Source organism: Mercurialis annua, linkage group LG1-X (genome assembly GCF_937616625.2).
Source record: "Mercurialis annua linkage group LG1-X, ddMerAnnu1.2, whole genome shotgun sequence".
NCBI classification, from domain to species: domain Eukaryota; kingdom Viridiplantae; phylum Streptophyta; class Magnoliopsida; order Malpighiales; family Euphorbiaceae; genus Mercurialis; species Mercurialis annua.
In genome coordinates this window covers 58,226,082-58,250,419 of record NC_065570.1, presented here as the reverse complement: position 1 = coordinate 58,250,419, position 24,338 = coordinate 58,226,082, and the positions used below count along the sequence as shown (strand labels likewise).

General features: G+C 30.1%; 2 protein-coding genes across 2 annotated transcripts; both read right to left on the bottom strand.

Moving 5' to 3' along the window:
* Nucleotides 1-14,392: 14,392 nt before the first annotated feature.
* Nucleotides 14,393-17,069, bottom strand: LOC126665945 (uncharacterized). Its single transcript, XM_050358886.1, has 5 exons — nucleotides 16,626-17,069; nucleotides 16,410-16,537; nucleotides 16,173-16,285; nucleotides 15,436-15,621; nucleotides 14,393-14,579 (listed from the first exon to the last, which is right to left on the bottom strand). The coding sequence occupies exons 1-5, from the start codon at nucleotides 16,994-16,996 to the stop codon at nucleotides 14,550-14,552; spliced, it is 828 nt and encodes a 275-aa protein (XP_050214843.1). The 5' UTR covers nucleotides 16,997-17,069; the 3' UTR covers nucleotides 14,393-14,549.
* Nucleotides 17,070-20,399: 3,330 nt separating this feature from the next.
* On the bottom strand, nucleotides 20,400-22,222 carry LOC126666105 (RNA-binding protein 1-like). Its single transcript, XM_050359062.2, has 2 exons — nucleotides 21,803-22,222; nucleotides 20,400-21,527 (listed from the first exon to the last, which is right to left on the bottom strand). The coding sequence occupies exons 1-2, from the start codon at nucleotides 22,022-22,024 to the stop codon at nucleotides 20,676-20,678; spliced, it is 1,074 nt and encodes a 357-aa protein (XP_050215019.1). The 5' UTR covers nucleotides 22,025-22,222; the 3' UTR covers nucleotides 20,400-20,675.
* Nucleotides 22,223-24,338: the final 2,116 nt, after the last annotated feature.

Below are 24,338 nucleotides of genomic sequence, written 5' to 3'. Positions count from 1 at the left end.
AGTACACTGTTTTTCTGCTCTTCCAATTTATATCTCTTGTTTTTCTTCTCAACTTAAATACTGCTCCATATTGGTTCACACCTATCAATTGAAAAAACATACTGTCACCAAATATTGCTCACAGCCTCATCACCTATACATACCTACCGTTGATCTTGATAAACCAAAGTGCTTTACATTCATTTGATGTGACCTTTTATTTATTTGACAGCTTGTCAATTGCCTGTGTTTTTCATTTCTGAAAAATACATTAATGTTTATTTATTTTTGGAAAAGATCAGATTTGAAGATTTATAGTGAAGTCGAAATTCATTTCTACTTCAATTAAATAATTCCTTACAAGTATCCCTTTTCCTCTTTAGAGTAGCCTTCGCGCCAAGCAAAACCGCCCTTGCCTCAAATTAGGATAAATACCTTATTCCGAGCGCGAAATAAAATATAAACTTTAGAGTGCTTCCTTCTACCATGCTGAGTCACAGGTAGCGCATATTGATATTTGATAGTATAAGATAAAGATTTTCAAAGATCCTCCAATTTAGAGTTATGGCCTGGAAGCTGCTCTTTTTTTTATGACGATAAAAAGAGGGAGTTGCCCATGAGCTTATAAAAGAAAACATTTATCTTAATATTTTTTGCCTTAATCATTCAAAAACATTTTATATTTTTATATTTTTTTGTTTATAGTTCAAATTTTCAAAATTGTCATTTTTAGCTAATTTTTAATTTTTAGTTTCAGGCTAATATTGGTTAAATTGTAGTGAAAAAAGTTCAAATATACTCTTCATTTTTTAAAAACTTTAATAGTGAAAAGGCAAATTGAAACAACATGAGCCATTATGAATGACATATTTGAATTTTTCTCTGCTCTAATTCGAACAAATGATTATATTTAAAATTGAAAAATACAAATTAATTAAAATTAATGATTTTAATTTTTTTAATTATAAACGAAAAATCTAAAAAATGAAATATTTTTGGATTATTAAACCATATATTTTCCTTGAAAAGCAATAAAATTGTGTTTAAGCTGAACAAATAATGGTGTAAGAAGAAAAAAAAAAGAGAAAATATGTTGGCATTTCTTTTAGAGATAAATTTTGGAATTTCCTTGGTGATGGTCATCCTTATATATTTCTTGATGGCCCATCCATCTAAAGCAAGTTGATGGGTCAAAAACAGCACATTTTGCTACTTTTATTGTTAGTTTAAAGGAAGGCATTACTATAAAGTTTTTATATTTTTAATGAAAAATTTAAGAACATTGTTTTAGAAAATGCATTAAAACTTACTCAATTTAAGAAGAGAGTTTTTTTTTATAATGAAACAATTCAATGAACTAAAAATTTAAAGAAAATAAATGAAAACCTGAATTGGTATGTCCAAGTCCCTAACTATAAGCACTTTGCTGTATATACAGCATAAATAGAAAAGATAACACAAACTAGAATTTGCTTTTTAAAGGACTTAAGTTTATGTGATTGTAGTGATGACCAGCTTCCAGACAAAAAGTGGGGAAGTGGGTCTTCAAATATTCCTGAAATGATGAGTAAAGGTCCCTCCAAAAAGATAAAGCTTTCTTTATGATCAAATGTATTTTGGTTTTGTTGATTTGAATATACTAATGATCTTTGGGATAATTGGTTTTCAGAATTATTCAACTATCGCTTTATTTTCATTTTTATTTAAAGCGAATTTTAATTAAACAAGAAATACATATGCGGCAATCGGTTTTAGCTTATTTTGGCTATCTTTTGTTAATTTATACATAAATTGCAAGTTTTTCAACAAAAATCAGGCAACAAATAATTGGCACATATGTATTTTGGCATAAAAATTTCATGTTAAAATGAAACTAAAGGTTAACCGGTAATAAAGATAAAACAAATTATTTTTTTCATCGAAATAAAATAAGACGATAATTTTAATAATTCATGGAATCAATTATCCAATGATCTTGTATAAATAAATGTGCAAAGTTAAACAACATTAGAAAAACTTTTGTGTATACAAGATTCTTTCTTTATCAGTATTAATTAATTTACTTCCGTCAATCTGAATTTGAAATAACTAAAATTAAAGAAATTTAGTGTTTTATGTCGTTAATTACTTAAGTTTTTCTGGATTAACTGGCTGACATTTTTTGTTTTAGGGCATATATAGTGTTGCAAGGATATGAATGTGCATGAAAGTCTTTTTAAAAATTTGTTTGTAATGGAGACAGATATTCAAATGTGAATGATTTGGTCTGAACCATGAAATAAAGACTGAGTTTACGAGACGGAGAAAAAGGAAATGCTGGGACTGTGAGTGCATGGGTGTTAAAGGGATTCTTTTGATTATGTAATAATGAGTATATCCAATCTTTGAGCAGACCACTCAAACTATAAATAAATCATGCCAATTTAATTCCAATTGCATACAAAAAATAATTAGAAAAAAAAAGACATTGGCTCCAATCTCTCAAATTCACTTCATTTTCACCAAACATGTTCAGTGAGAAGCAAATGCTGGTGGGGTTGAGTTCAGTACATTTTATTTTATTTTATCCTTTATTAAAATTTTAAATTTAAGTTTTATAAACAAAATTAGTTATACTATTGAGAACTGAAAAATTATAATTTAGACATGATCCATGAATTTTTCATGCACCTAACCAATAAAATATTAGATAGTCTAACTCATTTTTTTTTTCTCTTCTCATTTTTTTTCCTTTTTCTAACGTCTTATAAGATAGGTTCATGAATTTTCATGAACCAGGTCTAAATAAGAATTTTTTTTTTGAGACTTTCTCAGTTATTTTAGTTTTTTAAATCAATCCAATTTAATTTCAAATAGGTCAAAAAATTAAAATGATTTTGATATATAAAATCTGGAGCATTGATGCAATATGGCCCAGGATACATATATACAAATAAGTAATTGCCATGAAATACATAAAATAATTTTGTAGCCAACCAAGCTTCAATAACTCAAATCAATAATTTTTTTTGATAGAATCTAATCAATAAATTAGTGATAGCTTTACAGGTCGAATTATGAGGAGAATTATTAGATACAGTTATTTTAGCCTATATATTTAAATGACCTTTAGTGGTTAGTTTAGCCCTATTTGATGACTGTATTTTTACAGCTCTCATCATTTTTTCTAGAATAGTTGACTTAATATGTTGAAAAACCGTTCATATAATTTTCGTTATTATTAATGGAAATTTTAGTTTTTAAAAAAAAATTATGAAGAGAATAAGCACAAGAGTCTTAATTGACACTCTATATGTACAGTTTTAAAATAAAATAAATAAAAGAAAATAAATATATCTAATTTACGATAGCCTTAATCACCAAATTTCCGACCTTTCAGCCTCTTTTCAGTTTCACCCCGACGCTGCAATTTTGTTCAATTCACCTAAATCCGCACCTTTGATTTCCAATTCCACCCTAAAAAACTAAATTGACTCTTTTTCACTTGAAAAAAATACCGATTCGATCCTCAATTTTTAATATTATTTTTAAAAATTATTTAATGTTATTAAAAAAAGAACAAAAAACCCTCTTATCCAACAAAATTAATCTAATTAAATTTAAATTATAATTTTACATATGTTTGCTAAATATGTAATTAGTTTAAATTTTATTAAAAATAGAATAAATCAAAACCATCATTTTTATTAAAAATTATAAAAATCCTTCATTTTTATTAATATTTTAAAAAATTATTATAATATTTAAAAAGAAAATTATTAAATATTGAACTTTTAGAGAAGAGAGTTTTTTGTTTGTGTTTATAATACTAATTGCTTTTTAAAAATTATACAAAAGTGAAAGATCAAATTGGCATTTTTTTTCAAATGAAAAATGGTCAATTTAGTTTTTTAAGGTACAAATTAAAAATCAACGATGCAAATTTGGATAAATTGAACAAAATTATAATATCGAAGTGGAACTGAAAATGAGCTAAAAATTTGACCCTTTTTTTTTATAATTAAGCCTTAACAATAATACAAGAATTGTTCTCATACACAAAATTAGTACTCCGTAATTTTTTTTTATTACAAGAATAGGCCAGAGCCATGAAAACTAAGAGAGTCTATACATCCTAGGCAGAGAGACTTTGATAATGTCTTTTGAGATAAACTAAGATATGCCTGATAACATGTCTTCGCAAATGACCAATCCAAGAGAATGGGTAAAACCAAGATTAGCCATTCAATCCGTACAGCGGTTGCTTTCTCTGAAATTATGTTGGATGCGCACATTCCATTCTCTTGTTAAGGGATTACGAATGCCATTAAATTAAATAGGCTGCTGCTACTATTAATTCTTGTGTCATTACTAGCAAGCGAATAAACTGCGACCTTACTGTCCATTTCTAAGATTACATTCCTGTAATCTTTGTTCCAAGCAGTGTTAAAACCGTTAAAGGCACCCCAAAGCTCAGCCTATAACACGGAGCATTTACCAATGCATCTATTATCACCAAACAACCATTTGCCATTGCTATCCCTCGCGACACCTCCGAAAGCAGCATTGTTGAAAGGGGAACGCATAGCGCCGTCCGAGCTCCGTAATTAATTGTAGTAAAGACATGTTAAAAACGAAGAGAAATTTTTAGGTAGACTCAGTCCACCACGTCATCCATTGACTATTCCTAGCACATAATGACACGCCATTAAAATGATGGCAATCTTATAATATTACTATTCAAATGTATAAATAAGTAATAAACGAATTTACAAAATAGCCATCATTTTAATGACATGTCATTACGTGGTAGGCTTAGTCCATGAATGACGTGGACTTAGCCTACCTAAAAATTCCTCTAGAAACTAGTACTAAAAATGAACCCCAAGGCATAGATGAGTTGGTAAGGCGCTCTTCTATCTTAAGTGAGGTCGCGGGTTCGAACCGTACTCATGTATGCAACCATTTAAAATTTGGAGTCAGAGTTTGGCTCCCACAAGTGACCTATACGGCTCGAGTAAAGATTAGTTTGAATGTGGAAAGTTTAAAGGTACCGTATTATAGTTGAGATCCATTTAGAATACCTCATGTATCATGTACCAAAAAAAGGCCTAATTACTTAAAAACATCCCACGTTGATTTTTTTTTTCGTTTATACCCCGACCTAGAAAAATTTTCAATTGTACTATATTTTGGGTTTTTCGTTTTCACCTCTACCCCAACTAAGGTATAATTGACAATTTAAATAATTTAAGGATAAAAATGTTAATAACAACTAAATAGAAGGATTTTACCATATTTTTTTTATTTGGCAAATACAAACAAGCCCTTCAACTTTAAAAAATTTAAACAAGTCCACATAATAAATTATTTTTAAAAAAATTATTAAAAAAACTTTTCAATCTACCACCGTACTTCTCTGATTTAAAAACCCGCCACTAAATTTAAACAATTTTTTTTTTTAATTTTTGGGCACCTCCGACTGAGTTCTCCGGAGCCGCCAACGCCCCCCCTTCCGGAAAAGGAGGAGCAGCAGCTCCTCCTTCATGTTGCTCCTTGGATGGAGGAACACGTCGTTCCTCCTTCCATGGAAGGAGGACGGCAGCGGACGACAGTTTTGTCGAGATTTTTCAGTTTTTATGTAAATAATTATTATTAGTTGATTTTTTTTAAAGAGATGGTGTTTTTGTAAAATTAATAATATTTATGTCTAATTAGAATATAAGTTAAAAATGAAGCACTATCTTAACTTTTTTTTAGATGAAAAAAAGATTAATTTAATGTTTCAGAGTAGAGGTGAAAACAAAAAATCCGAAATAGGGTACAATTGAAATTTTCCTAGGTCGGGGTATGAACGAAAAACAAATTCAACGTGGGATGTTTTTAAGTGATTAGGCCAAAAAAAACAATTACTAATACACAAATAATACGGTTTCAAAAAAATAAAAAGCATATAATTTGAGACTGACAAGAATAAATTTATTATTATAGGACGAATTGAGTAATAAATTGTCATTTAAGTCCCTCTATTCCAATAATATTTACACACTTAAATACAACTATTTATTTATATTTAAACTCATTCTCAAAAAGAGAGAATTACTTGATAAATTTTTACATTTTTAGATTAATTAAACCAAATATTTCATATATCATAAAAAATTAAGGCCTAATGTTTTAAAAAACCCCGACCTTTTAGCCCCTTTCCAATCATACCCTGACGTTGCAAATTTGTCAATTTTACCCTATTTTGCATTTTTGTGTGTCAATTGTACCCTGAAAAATTAAATTAACGTCTTTTGCGTTTGGAAATTTGTTTAAAACATTCTACATGTCTCGCATATATTAATTGTATATTTTTAAAATTTATTTAAATTTAGTTAAATTAATTAAGAATTTAAATTAGTGTTAATTTGATTATGGTTTTTAGTTAGTTTTTAAAAATAAAGGGCTTATTTGTACTTTTTTGAATTAAAAAGAATTTAATTTCATGTTTAGACTTAATTAATTGAATGATTTCATCATTTAAGTAAAAAAAATAACAAAAATTAAAATATTGGGGTACAATTGAAAACGGAAAATTGAAAAGTGGGTAAAATTGACAAATTTTCAACGTCGGGGTAGAATTGAAAAAAAGTTTAAAGGTGAGGGGTTTTTGAGTGATTAGGCCAAAAATTAATGCTAATTTGGAAAATTTTAAATTTTAGTTAGACTAATCTTAAGATGCAATATATTAATTTATGTGTGTATATAACTTTTTTCTTGCCGAACAATGATTTTCTTTTAAAGATTCATTCTCTTGGCGTTTGTGATACAACACAAAATGCTGATTAGGAAAAAAGTATTTACATATGATGAAAAATTAAGTTTAGATATATAAATGGTCATTGTGGCATTTGAGATGTGTAAGTGACTAAACCCTTATTTAAGGGTATAAATCCACTATTAGCCTAATAATATTCTAATCATGAAACAGAAGAAGCCCGTTTGATTCTTTTTCTTTTTCCTTTATTATTTCCCTCAACAATCAACATACATAACTATTTGCCAGAAATAAAAATTAATAAACTAAATCTCAAATGGTATCCTTTTCTAATTATCAAAACATTTTTTACCCGATGACCAAAATTCTCCATAGTTAAATCATGTAATCATAAGTATAGTTTGATGTATTTTTATTTCACATATATGTCTAAGGATCCGTAAAATCCTCAATTTATGTGTTATTTATTCATTTTTACGTTTTCTATGCCAATGCTGGTGATTGGTTTTCATCTATATCAAATCTTACTATTAGAATAATAGATAAAATCATCAATGCAATAAGTTAGGTTCACATTTCGTTACTAAAAGTAGGTTGATAACCCATAATGAAAAACATTCTATCCAATAAAGCGGATACTTCGGATCCTCCTTGGACGAAACAGAAAATACTGTCAATAAATAGAAATACGTCTTATTCGTTAACATCTCAGAATTAATTCCGCTGACATATTATTAAAAACTAATAATTTATTTGGACTCTGCTAGATTTGTGATTTCTACAATATTTCTGCTTCTGTTTAACTCTTTTCAAGTACCAAAGATGAAAATTTATAAATCAGATGGATTCAAATTTTGTTCGAGAGAGAGAGAGAGAGATTGTAGGTATTTAATGTGGGCAAGAAATTCACGTGAGAACAGAAAATCCAAAGGAAATCTAAAGAAAGATTGCAGCAAGAAGTAATATGTAGCCAATTAGAAAACAGATGGGTGGGTCAGTGTTTAAGAGTAATGTTAACTCAGTAACTCAGTATAACTCAGAAAGGACAAGAGTTGCTGCTACTCGACCCTGTCCTCTTTTGCTGTTCAATTTTGCTTTTTTCCCACTTAAGACAATACTCACTTACCATTAAGTCCCTTTTGCATGCACCACCACTATTAATGAAATTAAACCCTTTTTTTTTCGAATTCCATTTGAGATTGAAACAAAGAATCAACGTACCCCTGAACTTGTAATACGGGATCAATAAATTCAATTTGTTTTATTTTTTGAATAATTAATCCTAAATTTTTTTACTTTTAGATTAAATTGTCTTATAATTATATTTTTAAAACGCGTAAAATACAAATCGGAAGTGAGAGATGCAAAAAAGAAATTACAGAATTCCCTAATTGTTGCAATAAAATTATTTTAAACCTATTTTTTGCAATAAAAATATAAATTATCGGTAATCTGACCAAAAAATAAAGAGTTTTGGGATAGTTGCTCAAAAAAGTACAAATGAGATTAAATGACCTCGTGTTAATCGATTTATTTCAATTAAATTTAGTTAGATTAATTAGTTAATGGTTTAATTATTAAAAAACATCTCACTTTTTGACTTCTTCATTTATGTTTGAACTTTCTAAATCGTCAATTTTAACTTACTTTTCAATTTTCAGTTTCAATTTTGGCCATTTATTCAAATTAGAGCGAAAACAAGTATTTCAATTTTATTTTTTTACCATTAAAAACTTCAAACATGAACATATTTAATTTTTTTTTCAATCTAATTAAAACAAAGGGGTATAATTGAATTTGAAAATTTAAAATTGATATAAAATTGACGATTTTAAAAATTTAAAACATAAACAAAAAATGTCAAACATGTATGATATTTTTCAATGATAAATTAATTAGTTAGTTAGTTCACTTTGATAAATAAAAAAATTTAATTCAATTATAATCTTAATATTTATAATATATGTACTAAATTTCGCTGAATTAACCATTAAATTTATTTGTTTCAGTTTACATTTTCTAAAATCATTTCGGTTAAATTGATTTCAGAGAAAATTAATAATTTCTTTGGTCTGAATAAAAATATAAAATAGGTTGACTTTAGTTTTTGTTAATTTGGTTAAATTAACGGACCGGTTGATGACTCGTATCAGGCTACATACTCATTTTCTCTCTTACCAAACAGTGATGACAAATCAAAATCTAGGCCGTTTGTGATGTCTCAATCACCATAGATTCACTCTATCCTTGTTTCCTCAAGGGAGGTTTCTGAATTCTTTCAATCAAACCAATTTTAGCTCCTTCTTTTAACTAAACTAGACCCAATAACCTATTAAAGATTGATTTTTTATGTAAATAATTCTCAACTGAAACACGATATGTTCTACCCTATACTCTACTAATTTCACTAAAATGGCGTCGAAGCAGTCTAGCCATGGTGGGTTCCTGCTATATCATTTACTATTTGTCAGTATGCATATATTAGTACTCACTTAGATACAAAGGTCTGGCATTAAATATTACTGATGATACAGCATTTGGCTCAGAAGCTTTTATCCATTAAAGAAAATAAAATTACTAAAGATATTACTTTTAATAGAAACAGTAGGGTTTTAAAGAATAAATTTTGTTTGGACTGACCAGGAATACGACCAACATGGAATTTCAATTTGGCTTTTTTACTGTACAGTGGTCATTGAAAACTGAGTATTAAGGATTCACTGCTTTACCCAATTTAATTTCTTTATTTTGTGGATAATTGGAATGGTAAGTAATCTAATGGTTTCATAACAAAAACCTGGATTAGGAAGCTGATCTAAGCTAGCTAGCCATGATGGTCAGTGTGGCGAGGATAAGGGTCTGCTACGGCTCGAGATTATATGACTATAAGTAGAGGCTTGGTGCGTTTTTTTGGGGTGATGGGACTTGTTAGGGATATATATCCTACGCCTCTGTTGCGACGGCTATGGTATGCGTTTATACTTTACAGTTTTTACTTATTAAGTAGCCCTTCATTTCTTAAATCAATATGTCCTATCACTTTATGCTCCATTTTAATTAATCAAAAACTTATCTTTTAGTTATTTGGCAGTCTAGACTCTAGACTAGTGCATTATTTCTCTCCCTTCTTCGAGCCGTGATCTTTTTCCTCCTAGCTAGTAACTTCAGGCAGCCACATACAACACAATTAGGGTTCTAAATGAAACCAACCAATATTGAGATGGTTATGATCCATTTATAATATAAATGAAATGTTCATATTCAACATGATTTCAGTTCGTGGTCGATCGTTTAAATATTAAATGAGCCGTGTTTCAATCCATACATTTAGATGCTAAAACATCTACAATGAATATAATAAAGGGTGTACGAAGTTAATCATTTACGAGACCGTCCAATAGTCTTTACCTTTTTAAGACAATTTTTACCGTTGCCTGTAGCTAGGCAGCAGTAACAATATTATTGAATTAGTTGCATGATATAATGAGTGCATGCATTATCATGCACAATGACCGAACATTTTTATTTGTTTTCATTTATAATATATATGGTTTTTTATTTTATAATTAATTATTTAATTTTATTAGAAGTCAATAAAAAGTATAACAATAAAAATATGAAATTACAATATTTGTGTATATAATTTTGTCATAGGACATAATTGTATAAAATAAAGTTAATGGATTAAATAAGTAATTTGTAAAGTTAAAAAAGTACAAACTAATCCTTATAGAGTAATAAATAGTGAAACTTTACATGTAGAGTAAATTGTTCAAAACTCTAAAAAAAAGTGAGTTTATACGGTTGGGTTGGAGTTGGTTAACTTTAAATGGTAGGACCCAACTCGTTTTTAGAATTGGGTAAGAGATGCCCTTAAATTTTTACTTTTTTCAGTAATTTAGGTCCTTCTCCAGTTCCTTAAAGGTACCCAATTGACTAAAAATATATATTTAGAGACTCAAGAAGATAAAATTGAAGATGAGGGATTAGATAATTTAAAATCGTATAGTTTAGAGATCTCAAAATAGGTTTAGCTAATATTTTGCTGATGCAAATAAAATTTAATACATGATATAGTTTATTTTCTTTTTTAATTTTTTAAATTTAATTTAATTTTTTATTTAATTTTTCTATATTTTTAATTGAAATGGTCAAAATGCTGTTATTATTAAATAAACTATTTTAAATTAAATAATTTAATAAATCAACTTGTATGAATTATTAAATTTTTAAATTTACAATAAATAAAAATACCAATTGTATAATTTTTTAAAATATAAAATTGGTAGATATAAAATTTGACTAGATATTATGAGACTTACTCTATATACTTTTATGAACCGGATCTAGATAATAAATTTTTTATTTTATAAAGGGATAATTTATAGTGGAAAAATGTGATGAAAGATAGAATAACAGAATGATGACGTAGCATCATTACACTTGTTTGGGTATATAACATTGTGGATGCTCTAAAAAAGTTAAACTCAAATTCATTCATTTAAAGGCTAAATGGACAAAACGTAATCTCCATATTCAAAGTCCATCAATTAACTAACTAAAAACTACATAGTTTTAGTTAAAATTATATCGTTTTACCTACATACGAGTCAACTTCACGAGTTTGTAATTGAGCTCATAACTTAGTCAGTTAATGTGTTCATATACGAATTGTTTGTGAACATAAATGAAACGTAATTATTAAGTTCAAACTCAACTCGTATAAATAAATAAATAAATATAAATTAGAGTTGTAGATTATTCATTTAAACTAATAAATGAGTTTGACGCTGAACTGCTCATGAATGGCTCTGTTTATTTACAACCCTATGCACGAGCTAGTCTTGCATTTGAAAAAAACCCGGATCTTCCTTTATTCTAAGATGACAGTCTGACTTTTTATTTTCTTGAACCAAATCAAGTTGTCCATCGAATACTGAAGCACGGCTGAATATACAACCACTATTACTCTAGGTATTTTGTATTAATTTAAAATTTGTTATATTTGTCTCATGTATTTGATTTTTTTATTATTACTATCGCGGATTAAAGAATCAGATCGGACCGATTCATTCAACTAATTGAATCATAAATCGACCAACTATTCGGTCCAATTGGTGATGGAACCAGTTGAAAAAACAGTACTAGTTTTTTTTTTATTTTTTTCAATTTTACTCAACCGAATAAACAGTGGTTGAGCCGGTTGAAACAATTAAACCTAAAGAACTAATGGTCATACTAATTCGGCCACCAATTTGATTTTTGTACACTGGTCAGAACAACAAATCTATAAAACGGATTTTTTTTTTATAATAGTAGTGGATCACAGCAAAGGGTGTTCCCACCCAGTGAATAAGCTAGTCAGAACTGAGAATAACGTTGCAACAGATCTGACCCAAAAGTAAATGGCATGTTAAGCTACGAACCAGTTTTGTCCTATTTCTTGCACAGTTCTTTCTGTGTTTTTTTCTTTGGAAAAGAATAGCCTAATAATTCTTTAATAATGAGGAGTTTGCCATTAGACAGAATGGTTCACCAACTAAGAAGGAAGATTTGAATGTAGAGAAAAATCTTGTGCTGTAAAAACAAGCAACAGATAACAAAATGCAGTCTCTTGAGCTGACCAAAAAGCAAGTGCTGTAGCGAGTGAGTACATGCATACTTCATTTCATGCATCAGACAGACACCCATTTTGGCTCAGCACCAGAAGACAATCCTTTTTTTCTTTTTTACCACAAGGGAGTTGTTCATACATTTTACATCCACGGGTCCAGAAGCCAGTGATAATACTTGACCCTGGCGGCCAAGCACAAGAAAAGTTCAACATATTTTGATTTGATTCAATTTTGTCTGGACAATACCTCAATTCAGTTTGGATACTATTTTCTAGAATTAGCAGAATTTTTATAAAATGAATATTGCGGGTGTCAAATAGTTGTTCTAAATAAAATTGTCACTAACTTCAAATCTTAAGCAATCTACGAATTTTCAATTGATTCAATCATACTCGAACGCTATACTCAACGAAAATTTGAAGTTTAAAAGAAGGTTGGTTGTATTAATTGAAAATCAAAAATAAAAGCTTAAAAGAAATTGTATTAATTGAGAATTGAACACAAAAACTTAAAAAGGCTTAAAGAATTTGTAGTAATTGAAATGAAATAAAGAAGATTAAAAACAATTTAAGTGTGTTAAACTAAGCAAATGTAAAACAATTACTAAAAAATTACTTAGTATTGAGTCCGGATAGTTTTGAGTTGGTTGTTGGTCCCTCCCTAGTCCCTTCTTCTACTGTAGTACTTATGCTTTAATATTTGGCCAAATATCGTAAAAAGACCAAACATTTCACAAAAGTTTCACAAAAGTCCCGACCTTTCAATTTTGTCGATTTTGGCCAAAAACTGATTAATTGATTTCACAAAAGTCCTGACCTTTCAATTTTGTCGATTTTAGCCAAAAATGGATTATTTGGTTTCACAAAAATCTTGACCTTTCAATATATGTGCATGCCACGTAGGCACCACATAGGCATAATTGAAATCAAATTGAGAGTTGGCCACAATTGAAACCAAATAATCTGTTTTTGGCCAAAATCGACGAAATTAAAAGGTCGGGATTTTTGTGAAACTTTTATGAAAGGTTTGACCTTTTTACGACATTTGGCCTTAATATTTTAACTAACCGTTTTTGCATGCGGGAACACCTCTTCACAGCTATTTCTAATTTTATAACTTGCACATCCAGAAGCTTCTCTACTTGAGAGAGATCGTTTGTTGATTTTGAACCCATAGCTTCCAGCTCTAGAGCTTTAAGCGGTTACAATTGAATAAATAACTCCTAGGTCTTCAAATTGAAGCAATACCAGCTGATGCACATTTATCCCTGATACTCCTAACTGACCACATAACTAAGACTCGATTTATTTTGGAATTGATAAATTAATGAGCTCGGGTTTTTATATAGAATTTTCATAATTGTAAACTATATCACAAACAAAAATTTAATATATATTTTGATTTAGTCGGGTTTTCGATCAATTTCAGACCGACCTAACCGATACACAGCCCTAGCCACAAATAAGGCAGAGACCCCTATCAGTAGGCATAATCTTACCATTTGGTTCAGCAAAAAATAACAAATGGGAAGAAAGCTTCCCGTTCATTTAGGCCTTGTAACCCATTGTAGCAATAAGACCATTCTGATAAAAGCTCTGAATTACGTTACAGAAATCATTCAAAGAAAGTGATAATGATATAGTAATAAAGAAAATATAATGATTTCATAACATTCTCTCACAAGCTCAAATCCTTGCCTCAAACACCAGCAATTCTAGAACATCGCTGTTGTACCCCAAAAGGCCTCAAAGAAATTCTATAGGAACCGATACGACTGTGATTACTTCTGGCGCATGCATTTTCAAATAGTATTTTCTATCTCTATCAGAACTTTCGTTAATCAGACTATAGCGTAAAACAGAACATGAATTCAAAAAATTAGATATGATCTTTAATTAAAGCCAACCTAAATGATCTCTTGCAGTAGTAAGAAAGCATATTCTCCTCTTTATTTCTGATTTTGGAGAAGAAAAAAAAAAACTAAACGCCAGATCCTCCTCAAAGTAGATAAAAACAAATACCGGAAAAAAAGATTCAAAGGAGGGCATAAACAAAATATCGAAATAGACAATGATCATATACAATTAGCATCTGTTCAGGATTTTTTCCATACCTTGTTACAATGGTAGCTGGTGACTACAGAGTATGAAGCCAAAACTGAAAATATTGATGCCGAGAGAAAATAATAAAGTAGATAAACATAGTTTTTACAATCACCATCTCCTCACCAATGATGTAAGCAACTGCAATCATTTGTAAATAATTCTCCATTAGGAATTGACAATCGACATACGAAGGACTAACAAATGCTTGAAAACCAACTGAATTTTGTCAATGAAAAGTTAACAAACAGAGAAATAACCTTTATTTTCAAGGAGAAAAAACACCTAATATAGTATTTAACTCTTGTCACACATTTCCAATTTAGAACTTCTACACATAATTAGAACTATCCATTTCTCAAAATAGAACAAACAAATTAAGAAATTCTGACGGCTGACACATAAAAATGAATAACTAAGTTCTCGCTCTAAAGAAATCATAGTCCAAGACTCCAAGGACTCTCCAACCAAGAAACTATACAAGCATCTATAGAATATGTCCTCGAGAAAATTGCTAATGACTTGGAATAAATATAAGATTATAAATTTGTTTGTTAAATGTGTTGATTCAGCTAATTTAGCAAAATACAGACGTAATTTGGATTCAACTAATTAAGAAAAGCACTCTCTTCAGTTTATTCTATTAAATGAATTTTTAAGCTAAAAGTCTATCAAAACCAAATTAACCACTAAATTAATCAAAGTTGAGAAAAATATAAACTAGATAACAGCATGATCTAAACTGCACCACGTTCAGGAAACGAATAGTGGAATGATTTCATAGGCCTTTAAGCCCAAAAAAGAGCATGGTACAACAATATTCACAAAGAAGCTATTGTCAACCATATAAATAAATAGAATAGCTAGTATCACTATCATGGTAAGAAAATAACATAATTATTCCCAACTAGCTTGCATGGTCAAGGAGAATATTTATACCTTCAACACTTTTATTATGAAGAAATTATATCAGAAGGAAACAAAATGAATAAAATACCTCTAATAGCTCAAAGGGGCTCCCACGACGATAATCATCATTCTTCTTACTCTGGTTAGAAGAAAGAATGCTGGATAATAGTGTTCTCCATCCAACAAGTAAAACAGCAGTGCTTCCCATTGTTACCAATACAAAAGTATATTGCGGAATGTGGCCTGACCCTACTGCCCTTATAATTATTCCTAGCTGTAGCAAGTAAACAACAACAAAGAATAGCAGCTTAGTTCATTAACAGCCATGACAGATTGCTCCAACTGTAAAAGAGAATTTTAATGAAAATCATTGCACTAAGAATAGCAAACAAAGGGAGTCATGGATAGGAAAAATTTGAACCTAAATTCATCATCGGTTTTTCTTTTACACTACAACCTAATATGTAATTATGTACAACAATAGAGGCTTTTGTTCCCTCACAAGCTAGGAAAAGGAAACTTCACGAATGCATTTCTTCTTCAGCATAACTCAAATGTTCCTCGCTCATTGCCAAAGCATCATCAAGAAAATATAACTATGCCTCCGACTTAAACAATTCAAAAAGGCAACTTGATAGAGCTTAAGAATCTAAATATGAACATAATAGCACATGATCAACTATTCATTCGGTTCAGAGTTCAGACATAACATTAGGCGCATAGTTATTATGATATTGGAATTCCCCAACCTAAGTCGTCTCAAAATGGGTTGCTAACATGCAATTAATCAACTTGTGAAAATAACAGGCAAAATGTGGAACTTACTGGGATCCCTACAGCCCAAGATTTAACAGCAGCAACAACAGCCTTGGAAACACCATTCATAGCTCGACCATCTTCCCCATAACCCCCGAGGAAGTAAGCACCCAAGAACCACCCTGCTCATATAGTTTACACACATTCACTCTCTATCAAGTATAAAAGGAAATTAAAAATAAAAATCAAGAAAGATTAATCTTTTCTTTTAAAAAAAAAAGAAGACGAAGAAGGAAAAGTTGGTACCAGCAATGAAAGGGTCAGCAGTGCGAAGTGTGTCAAAGTCAAAAACAGAAAAACCATGGCTAAATCTCCCAATTGCAGAGAATACAAGCAAAGCCAATACATCCCCACCAGAAAACAAAGCTACACGACTGCAACACATGAATCGCAATGAGGACATTAAATTTCAAAGGAAAAGCAAGAAATGAAGTTTCAAGAAAATGAAAGGAATAAAATTACCCCCATTTCTGTAAGCGTGAATTAGAAGAGGATTTATCAAACTGAATCACACCTTCCAAAGGCACATTTTCCTGACCCACAAAATCGGTTCTGAAAGTCTGAGGATTTGAAGTGTTGGTGGTGTCGTTAGAAAGGGATTGGTTTGGAGTAGCATCGACACTGCCATCAGCCTTGGCAAGAGTGAGATGAAAGCGACGAGAGGGATGATGTGTTTTATTGGAAATGAGGGTGGCGGCGGCGGGATTAGGATTGGAAAAGAAAAGAGGGGGTTTTTGGTGGGTGAATTGTGGAGGAGAAGAGTGGGTACAGGCGCATGCGCATCTTCTTGCGGATAAAGCTCCTCCTCCTGCAACTTGGCTTACTAGCAGCATTTTCTTTTCTCCTTACTTCTCAATTCCCCACCCACAAGATTTTCCAACTTGTTCTACTAAACCGGTCTGGGCTTTCTTCTGCTTCTGTTTTGACCAATACTAATACGAGAAATCTACGCTCCTTACGTTTTTTTATATATATATAAATGTGACTTTTTTTATTTTTTTTATTAAAAAAAATAAAAATTTATTTATAAGAACATACTTTTAAAACAATCTGCCAAATATTTCTCAAAATATTGTAACATCTACTAAAAGCGTATTTTTGTATTTTTATATAAAAATTAAAAACAACATAGAAATATTTTCTCTAATTTTCCGTGCTTAATATAAAAAATTCATAAGTATTAAATAATTTTTTTGAATTCTGCTATATTTAGCATCTAGTTAACTTTAACTTTAATTTTTTTAATTATATATAATTAGTTGTACTCATGAGCTTTTTTGATACAAAAATATTAGCAATAGAAAGATATGATAAATTTTTATCAAATAAAATATTTTATTAAATTATAATTACTACGAATATAACATTTTATTTCATGTACTTTATTTTAAATAAATTTTATTTTTATTTTTAAAATATTAGTATATACAATATTTATTTAATATAAAATTAAACCAAATACTATACGAGTGAGAAGGATGGAAAGCTTTTCAAAGAAGTGCAATAAATTCTTTTTAAAAAGTTAATAATTAACATCCAATTCCTTTAATAGCCAATGATTTATATTTGATTCAATAGTGACTTAAAAGTATCCTAGAATTTTCTTGGACTGACCATATGGTGATTTTACTTATCCAAAAACAGATTTATCTAGCACCATTTTAATTTAGGCCTCTTTAGATAAATACCAAAAAAAGATAAAATATTCTCAAAAATACTACCTCAATTTCTTTTTTTGAAAAATACAATATGTACTTTTTTTTTGCAAAAATAACTTTTAGTATTCTCAAAAATATTTTTTTAATCTCAGGAATACGATTTTGGTTACCCAGCGGTATACCAACATTGTTGGTTAACCAACAAAAAAAAACTATTTCAAATTCAAACCTCCATTTTTATTAAACTAGTTGAAAATTCTATTACAAACCTCTCCCCTTCATCACTGCAAGAGCAACCGTCAAATAAAACGTAAATCGTCTTTTTTAAAATCTAAAATTATTGATTCACCATTTGTTAACCAACATGGTTCTTAAAAAACAAGGTCATTGGTGTACCATTAGTACACCATTGGTTAACTAGCAACAAACATAAAATTCAGCAACTGTTTGCTAACGATTTCATTAATGATTTATTCAAAATAAAAATTACAAGTTACTTAACGATTTATCCAATGTTAACCATTGGTTACCCAACATCCAAAAATATTACAATTCTCACAAACATTTCTTCAAACACCTAGAGTGCAACATGCTGTGCAACACAAAAAAATCGAACCACAAATATTAAATTCAGCAACTGTTTACTAACGACTTCTTTAATGATATATCAAAAATAAAAATTACAGGTTACTTAACGGTTTACCCAATGTTAACCATTGGTTACCCCAAAACCTAAAAAATATTACAATTCTCACAAACATTTCTTCAAACACTTAGAGTGAAAGCAGTGCAACACCAAAAAAATCGAACCAACACCACATCACCACTGTCGTTTATAAAAGAAAACCAGTTAACTAACGATTGGTTAAATAGCAACAAAATTAAATTTCATCACGACAGATCTGCCAACTCCGGCGACGACAACCAGTTAACTAACGATTTTATTACTAATATATTCAAAATAAAATTTATTACAAAGTTACCCAACGGTTTACCCAATGGTAACCATTAGTTACCCAACACCCAAAAACATTACAATTCTCATAGGCATTTCTTCAAACACCTAGAGTGCAGGCTGTGTAGCACCAGAAAATCGAACCACAATCACATCATGACCATCGTTCACAAAAGAAAAATAAGAAATGGATTAACTAACTCCTAAAATAAGAAATCGATTTTAACCAACACCCAAAATAAGAAATGGATTAACTAACACCCAAAATAAGAAATCGATTTTAGATCTGAAAAAAATTGACTGAAACGATGGTGTGCGACGACGGCGGCAGTGGGCTTTTGGCGATGGTGTGCGATGGCGGAGGTAGTGATTGAAGACGAGGAGAGTATGAAGATGACTCGCGGCGAAAAAGAAAGACCGAAAATCGCAGTAGCAACAGCAGAAGTGGACTTGCGGCCGAGAAGAATCACCGGTGAAAGAAGGAGGTTGAGTTGGAAAAAGATAGATTTGGGTGGCTGTAGATAAAAATAAGGAAAATTAGAATGAGATGGTGAAGAAATTAGGTTTGGCTGAGAACAAAAGAAGAAGATGAAGAGATAAAGGTATTTGTCTAAAATAGAAAGCTTAAAAATGAAATTAAAAAAGAACAAATTGTAATTATCAAAAAAGAAAGATGACACCGTAATTATCTAATTAAGTTTACATATTGTAGTATTTTGTCTAATTAACTCTTTAATTTAACAAATGGCACTACACATTCCATTCTTTAAACGTTAATACCAACCAAACTTCCAGACACAACTTTTACAATTTGGTTTAGAAACTTTGTCAAATCCATAAATTCTCTTATGTAATCATATAATGATATTCAACTTAACATTTTTATATCCCACTACTTTTAAGAAGAGACAATAACAAATATAATAGCGTTACATCTGTGGAAGTTGAGACAAATAACATTTTCCTTCGTTACATCTGTGGAAGTTGAGACAAATAACATTTTCCTTTGTAGAATATGTAGTGATAAAGGCATAATCTCCTTGAAAATCCTGCAATGAAAATATTGCAAAAAGACCAGGCAATATTCTAATCCTATCTTTTAAACTGTTATCGCCAAAATCACAATATAACTGGGGGGCTAAAATCAAACTCGTAAGACAGAATAAAAATAAGATGTTTCAAACATAAGCAAATAACGGTAACACTCCAATGCTCAGCAGACTAAAAAAAATGTAACTTTCACCATTGCATACTGGAGTCATACTTCAGTTATGAACAATTGTTCACAATAAATAAGTCATCTACCACATTATTCAACAATGAGCAAAGGGTCATCGCGCTCCATGAACTTGTAAGTAAGGGTCAATTAACTCGCACTTGACCATTTTAGTCAAGTAAGGAGAATACTCTCTCTTTTTAGGTCATTTAACTTCCAAATTGTACAAAATGAAAACGGTCAGGATCGCGATGACCCAATTTAGAAGTTAATTGACCTAAAAATAGAGAGTATCGTACCTAATTAATTAAAATGGCCAAGTGTGACCTAATTGAACCCTGGCGTACAAGTACAGATGACCCTTTGTTCATTCAACTACTAACTACTTATAAAGGTGGAAAAACATATAACAATAAGATTTAATGAAATAAAAGATATAGATGTTAGGACAGGACAGACATATCTACAACGGAGAAACAATGGAAGACACACAGATAGCAACAGTTTCATGAAGTAAATTGGCCATGACAAATAGACATATGAACAACAAAGGTTAATTTGTCATGACTTAATCAGCGAAAGAATTTCCTAAGCCTCCACTGTGCAAGAGATTGTACAGAATAGTCAACTAGAACTATCTAAACAGAGAATACTTTAAGCTGCCATAAGACCGAATCACTTTGTTAGCTGGAAGCGACACCATCACTACCTTTCAAGCCTGAAGAATCAACTCCTAACTTTTTCATGCGTTCAACTAAGGGTCTTGTATCCTCAGACGACTGCTGTACATTGCCACGAGATATCTCATTCAATTTTCCACTCCCATTAGGATGGCCCATCATATTAACACCACCATTAATGTTTGTCGGATAAAGAAAAGTATTGTTGTAGGTTGAGGGAAACATTGTAGCTCCATTCCAAGGGCTCCTGAAGACAACCGGTGTAGGTCCAAAGCAAGATCTGCTGTATTCTACCACAGGATAGGTTCCGTCGATGCTTGTTCCATAAGAATACCCTCCAAAACAACTACCATTATACACATAAACAGGATAAAGACTTGGAATTTCATACCCGAAACCGTAAGAGAGGTAATTCCCAGGTTCTGAACCTTTAGTAAACGACCCTCTTACACCACCTTTTGTAATATTGTTAGTGATCCCATTAATTTCATCTTTCGGCACAGCTCTCTTAACCTCTACATTCTTACCATTCAACTCATGGAAAATTTTCTCCATAGCTTTGTCGACAGATTCTTCGGAATGAAAGGTGATAAACCCAAAGCCCCTCGGTCTGTTAGTTACAGTATCTTGCATCACAACTACGTCTACTGTCTTACCAAACTTCTCAAAGTAATTCTTAAACTGTTCTTCAGTTAAAGTAGATGATAAACCCCCAACAAAGATCTTTTTAGTTCTAAAGTAATCAATCCCATTACTACTATTGCTCAACCTACTATTCTTTTGTTGGTCGGAGAGTTGCCACTGCTGTTGGTACTGATGATAGTCGTTTCTGGGAATTGCTTTCTTCACTTCCACCTAAATTATTAATTATAGAGACAACAAAATTTGCCAATCAATTACACCCCCCAAAGTAATACAACAAATTAACTGTCTACTTAGCATCATGAATTCAAATAAATTTTTCTCCTCTACTATATTAATTACTTAAGGAAAACAACCATAAGAAGTACAATCAAACAAAAAACTATATAAACAGCAATTATCAGAAGAAAAACTTATATAATTATAGACAAAATAACAGCACTTTAATGCACTCAAAAGTGAAAAAGAAAGGGGGAAAAAGAACTGACCGTTCTACCAAGAATTACATGAGAATCATGGCGGGCTTTATCAGCAAACGAAGAATCAGAGAACCAAACAAATCCAAAACCTCTGGGATTTTTGGAAACCCTATCTCTAGCAACAAGAGAGTTTAAAACTGTGCCATACTTGCTAAAGTGAGCTCTAAGAACATCTTCACTTGTCTCTTTGGATATACCTCCCACAAATATCTTAGCCTCAACTATTTCCATCTTCAATTACCAACCCCAAATTCCTCTAAATTTTTTTAAGAAGTAAAACCCTAATTTTGAAAATCCCTAAATATTGGGGATTTAGGGATTTAGTGAAAGCTCGATTTTAGAAAGAAAACAGTGAAAACTTTAGGAAGATAAAAAAAAATACTAAATTGAAAAAAGGTGGGGAGTTTTACTTTTACCCGATAACTCATATGTAGGCTTTTAATTTTGGGCTTTTTATGCCAAATACGACATTTGGCAGATTGTTTACATTTATACAGCCCAACTCATTTCTTTACTTTTCCCACCATCTTATTTTATAAAAATAACCTAACATTTTAAAATTATCTCTTTTATACGACTTTTCCTTTCTTCTCTCAAATTAACAGTTATTTCTTCCATATTCTTCCATCCCATGTGCTCTATTTTTTTTCATGGTCGTCGCCCTTCATCAAATCTCAGTGCCGCTCTACTGCCGCCTTCGTTGTGCCGCCGCCGTTCTCTTATTTTTGTGTTTTCTTTTCAGATCTGAATCGGACTTTATTGTCGGAGGTTTTTAACGATTTTAAAAAGTTTTTTAAAGGCATATGATCAGATTTTGAGACAAAAAGATCACCGTTCTTCTTCTTCTTTTTCATTTTCAGATGTAGAAATTGTTTTATTAACTGTTTTTAAGTCACAATAATTTTTTTACCATTAAACATGTGTAAAGATTATATTTAAGGAATGTAATACCAATTTTCATGTACATAAAATAATTTTATGATTTTATGGAATGAAAATATGTTATTTCTGCAGTTTTACTTTGTTTGGTTATATTTCTGCGTTTTTTTTATTCTGCAGCACGATTTGTTGATGATGGTAGATTGATAAAATTATTATAATGTTTCAGTGTTGTTGATTTTATGTTAATTTTATGTTGATAATCAGTTGATATTTATTGATTTTAACATTGACAAATAAGATAATGATGTCCGTTAAATAAACTAAAAAAATAAAAATTTAACTGAGACTAGATAATGATATGTTAGCATTGGGAAAGAAGACAAATAAAGATGTTGAATTATTATAATGTTACAATGTTGAAATTGTGTTGATTTTCAGTTAATATTTTGTTGATTTTAACAATGGTGAAAAATACAATAATGATATTGAATTATTATAATGTTACAATGTTGATCTTGTGTTGGTATTGTGTTGATGTTATGTTGATATTAACATTAATAAAAATATCAACATTACAATAATTTAGTAATCAATCAAAAATTAACGTATCATTTTTTCTATTTCAATTTAATTTTCATTATTTTAGTGTATTTCATAGACAATATCGTTTTCTTCGACAATGTTAAAATCAACCAGATAGCAACACAAAATCAACATAATACCAACATAAAATCAACACTATACTATTATAATAATTTAACATCGTTATTTATATTTTCAGCAATGCTAAAATCAACACTGTAATATTATAATAATTATATATATTTTTCAATTTAATTTTTATTTTTTTAGTTTATTTCACGGACAATATTATTCTATTTGCCAATGTTAAAATCAAGAAAAAATTCAATTGATTATAAACACAATATTAACATAAAATCAACATGAAATCAACAGTACTGAAACATAACAATAATTCAGCAATCAACCATCATCAACAAATCGTACTGCGGAATATAAAAAATGCAGAAATACAACCAAACACATAAAAGATACAGAAATAACCGAATTTTATTCGATAAACTCACAAAATATTTTACATAATATGAAAAGATAATCTTTATACATTAATCATGAATATATAAAAACAGTAAACAAAAAAGAAAAAAAAATGTAGATCTAAAGAAAAGAAGAAGAAGAATAATAAAAAGAATAATGAATTAGATCTGAAATCAAAATAGAAAAACGATAATAAGAAGTAACATAAGAACAACAACAAAAAGTCATTTTACAATATCAAAAACAATGCTTTTCCTCGCCGGAATCTTATGCGGATCTTCAGCTCCAACAATGGTGAAAAGAATAACAATACGGACAAAACTTGTAGCGATGTTGGACGGCGACGTTGAGAAATATGAATGAGGACATCAGATCTGAGAGAGTTTGAAGAGTTTGTGAGATCTGAGAGAGATTAGAGAAATGAGTTGAGAGAGATGAGAGAAACCGATAATGATGAGAGAGAAAATAACTTTATTTTTGAGGGTTGGTTTGAGAAGAGGAGTATATATATGTCCGTATAAAAGTTATAATTTACAGAGTGTATGGTAGTTTTGATAATAAAAACATGTGTCCGTATAAAAGTAATAATATGATAAATGTTGGT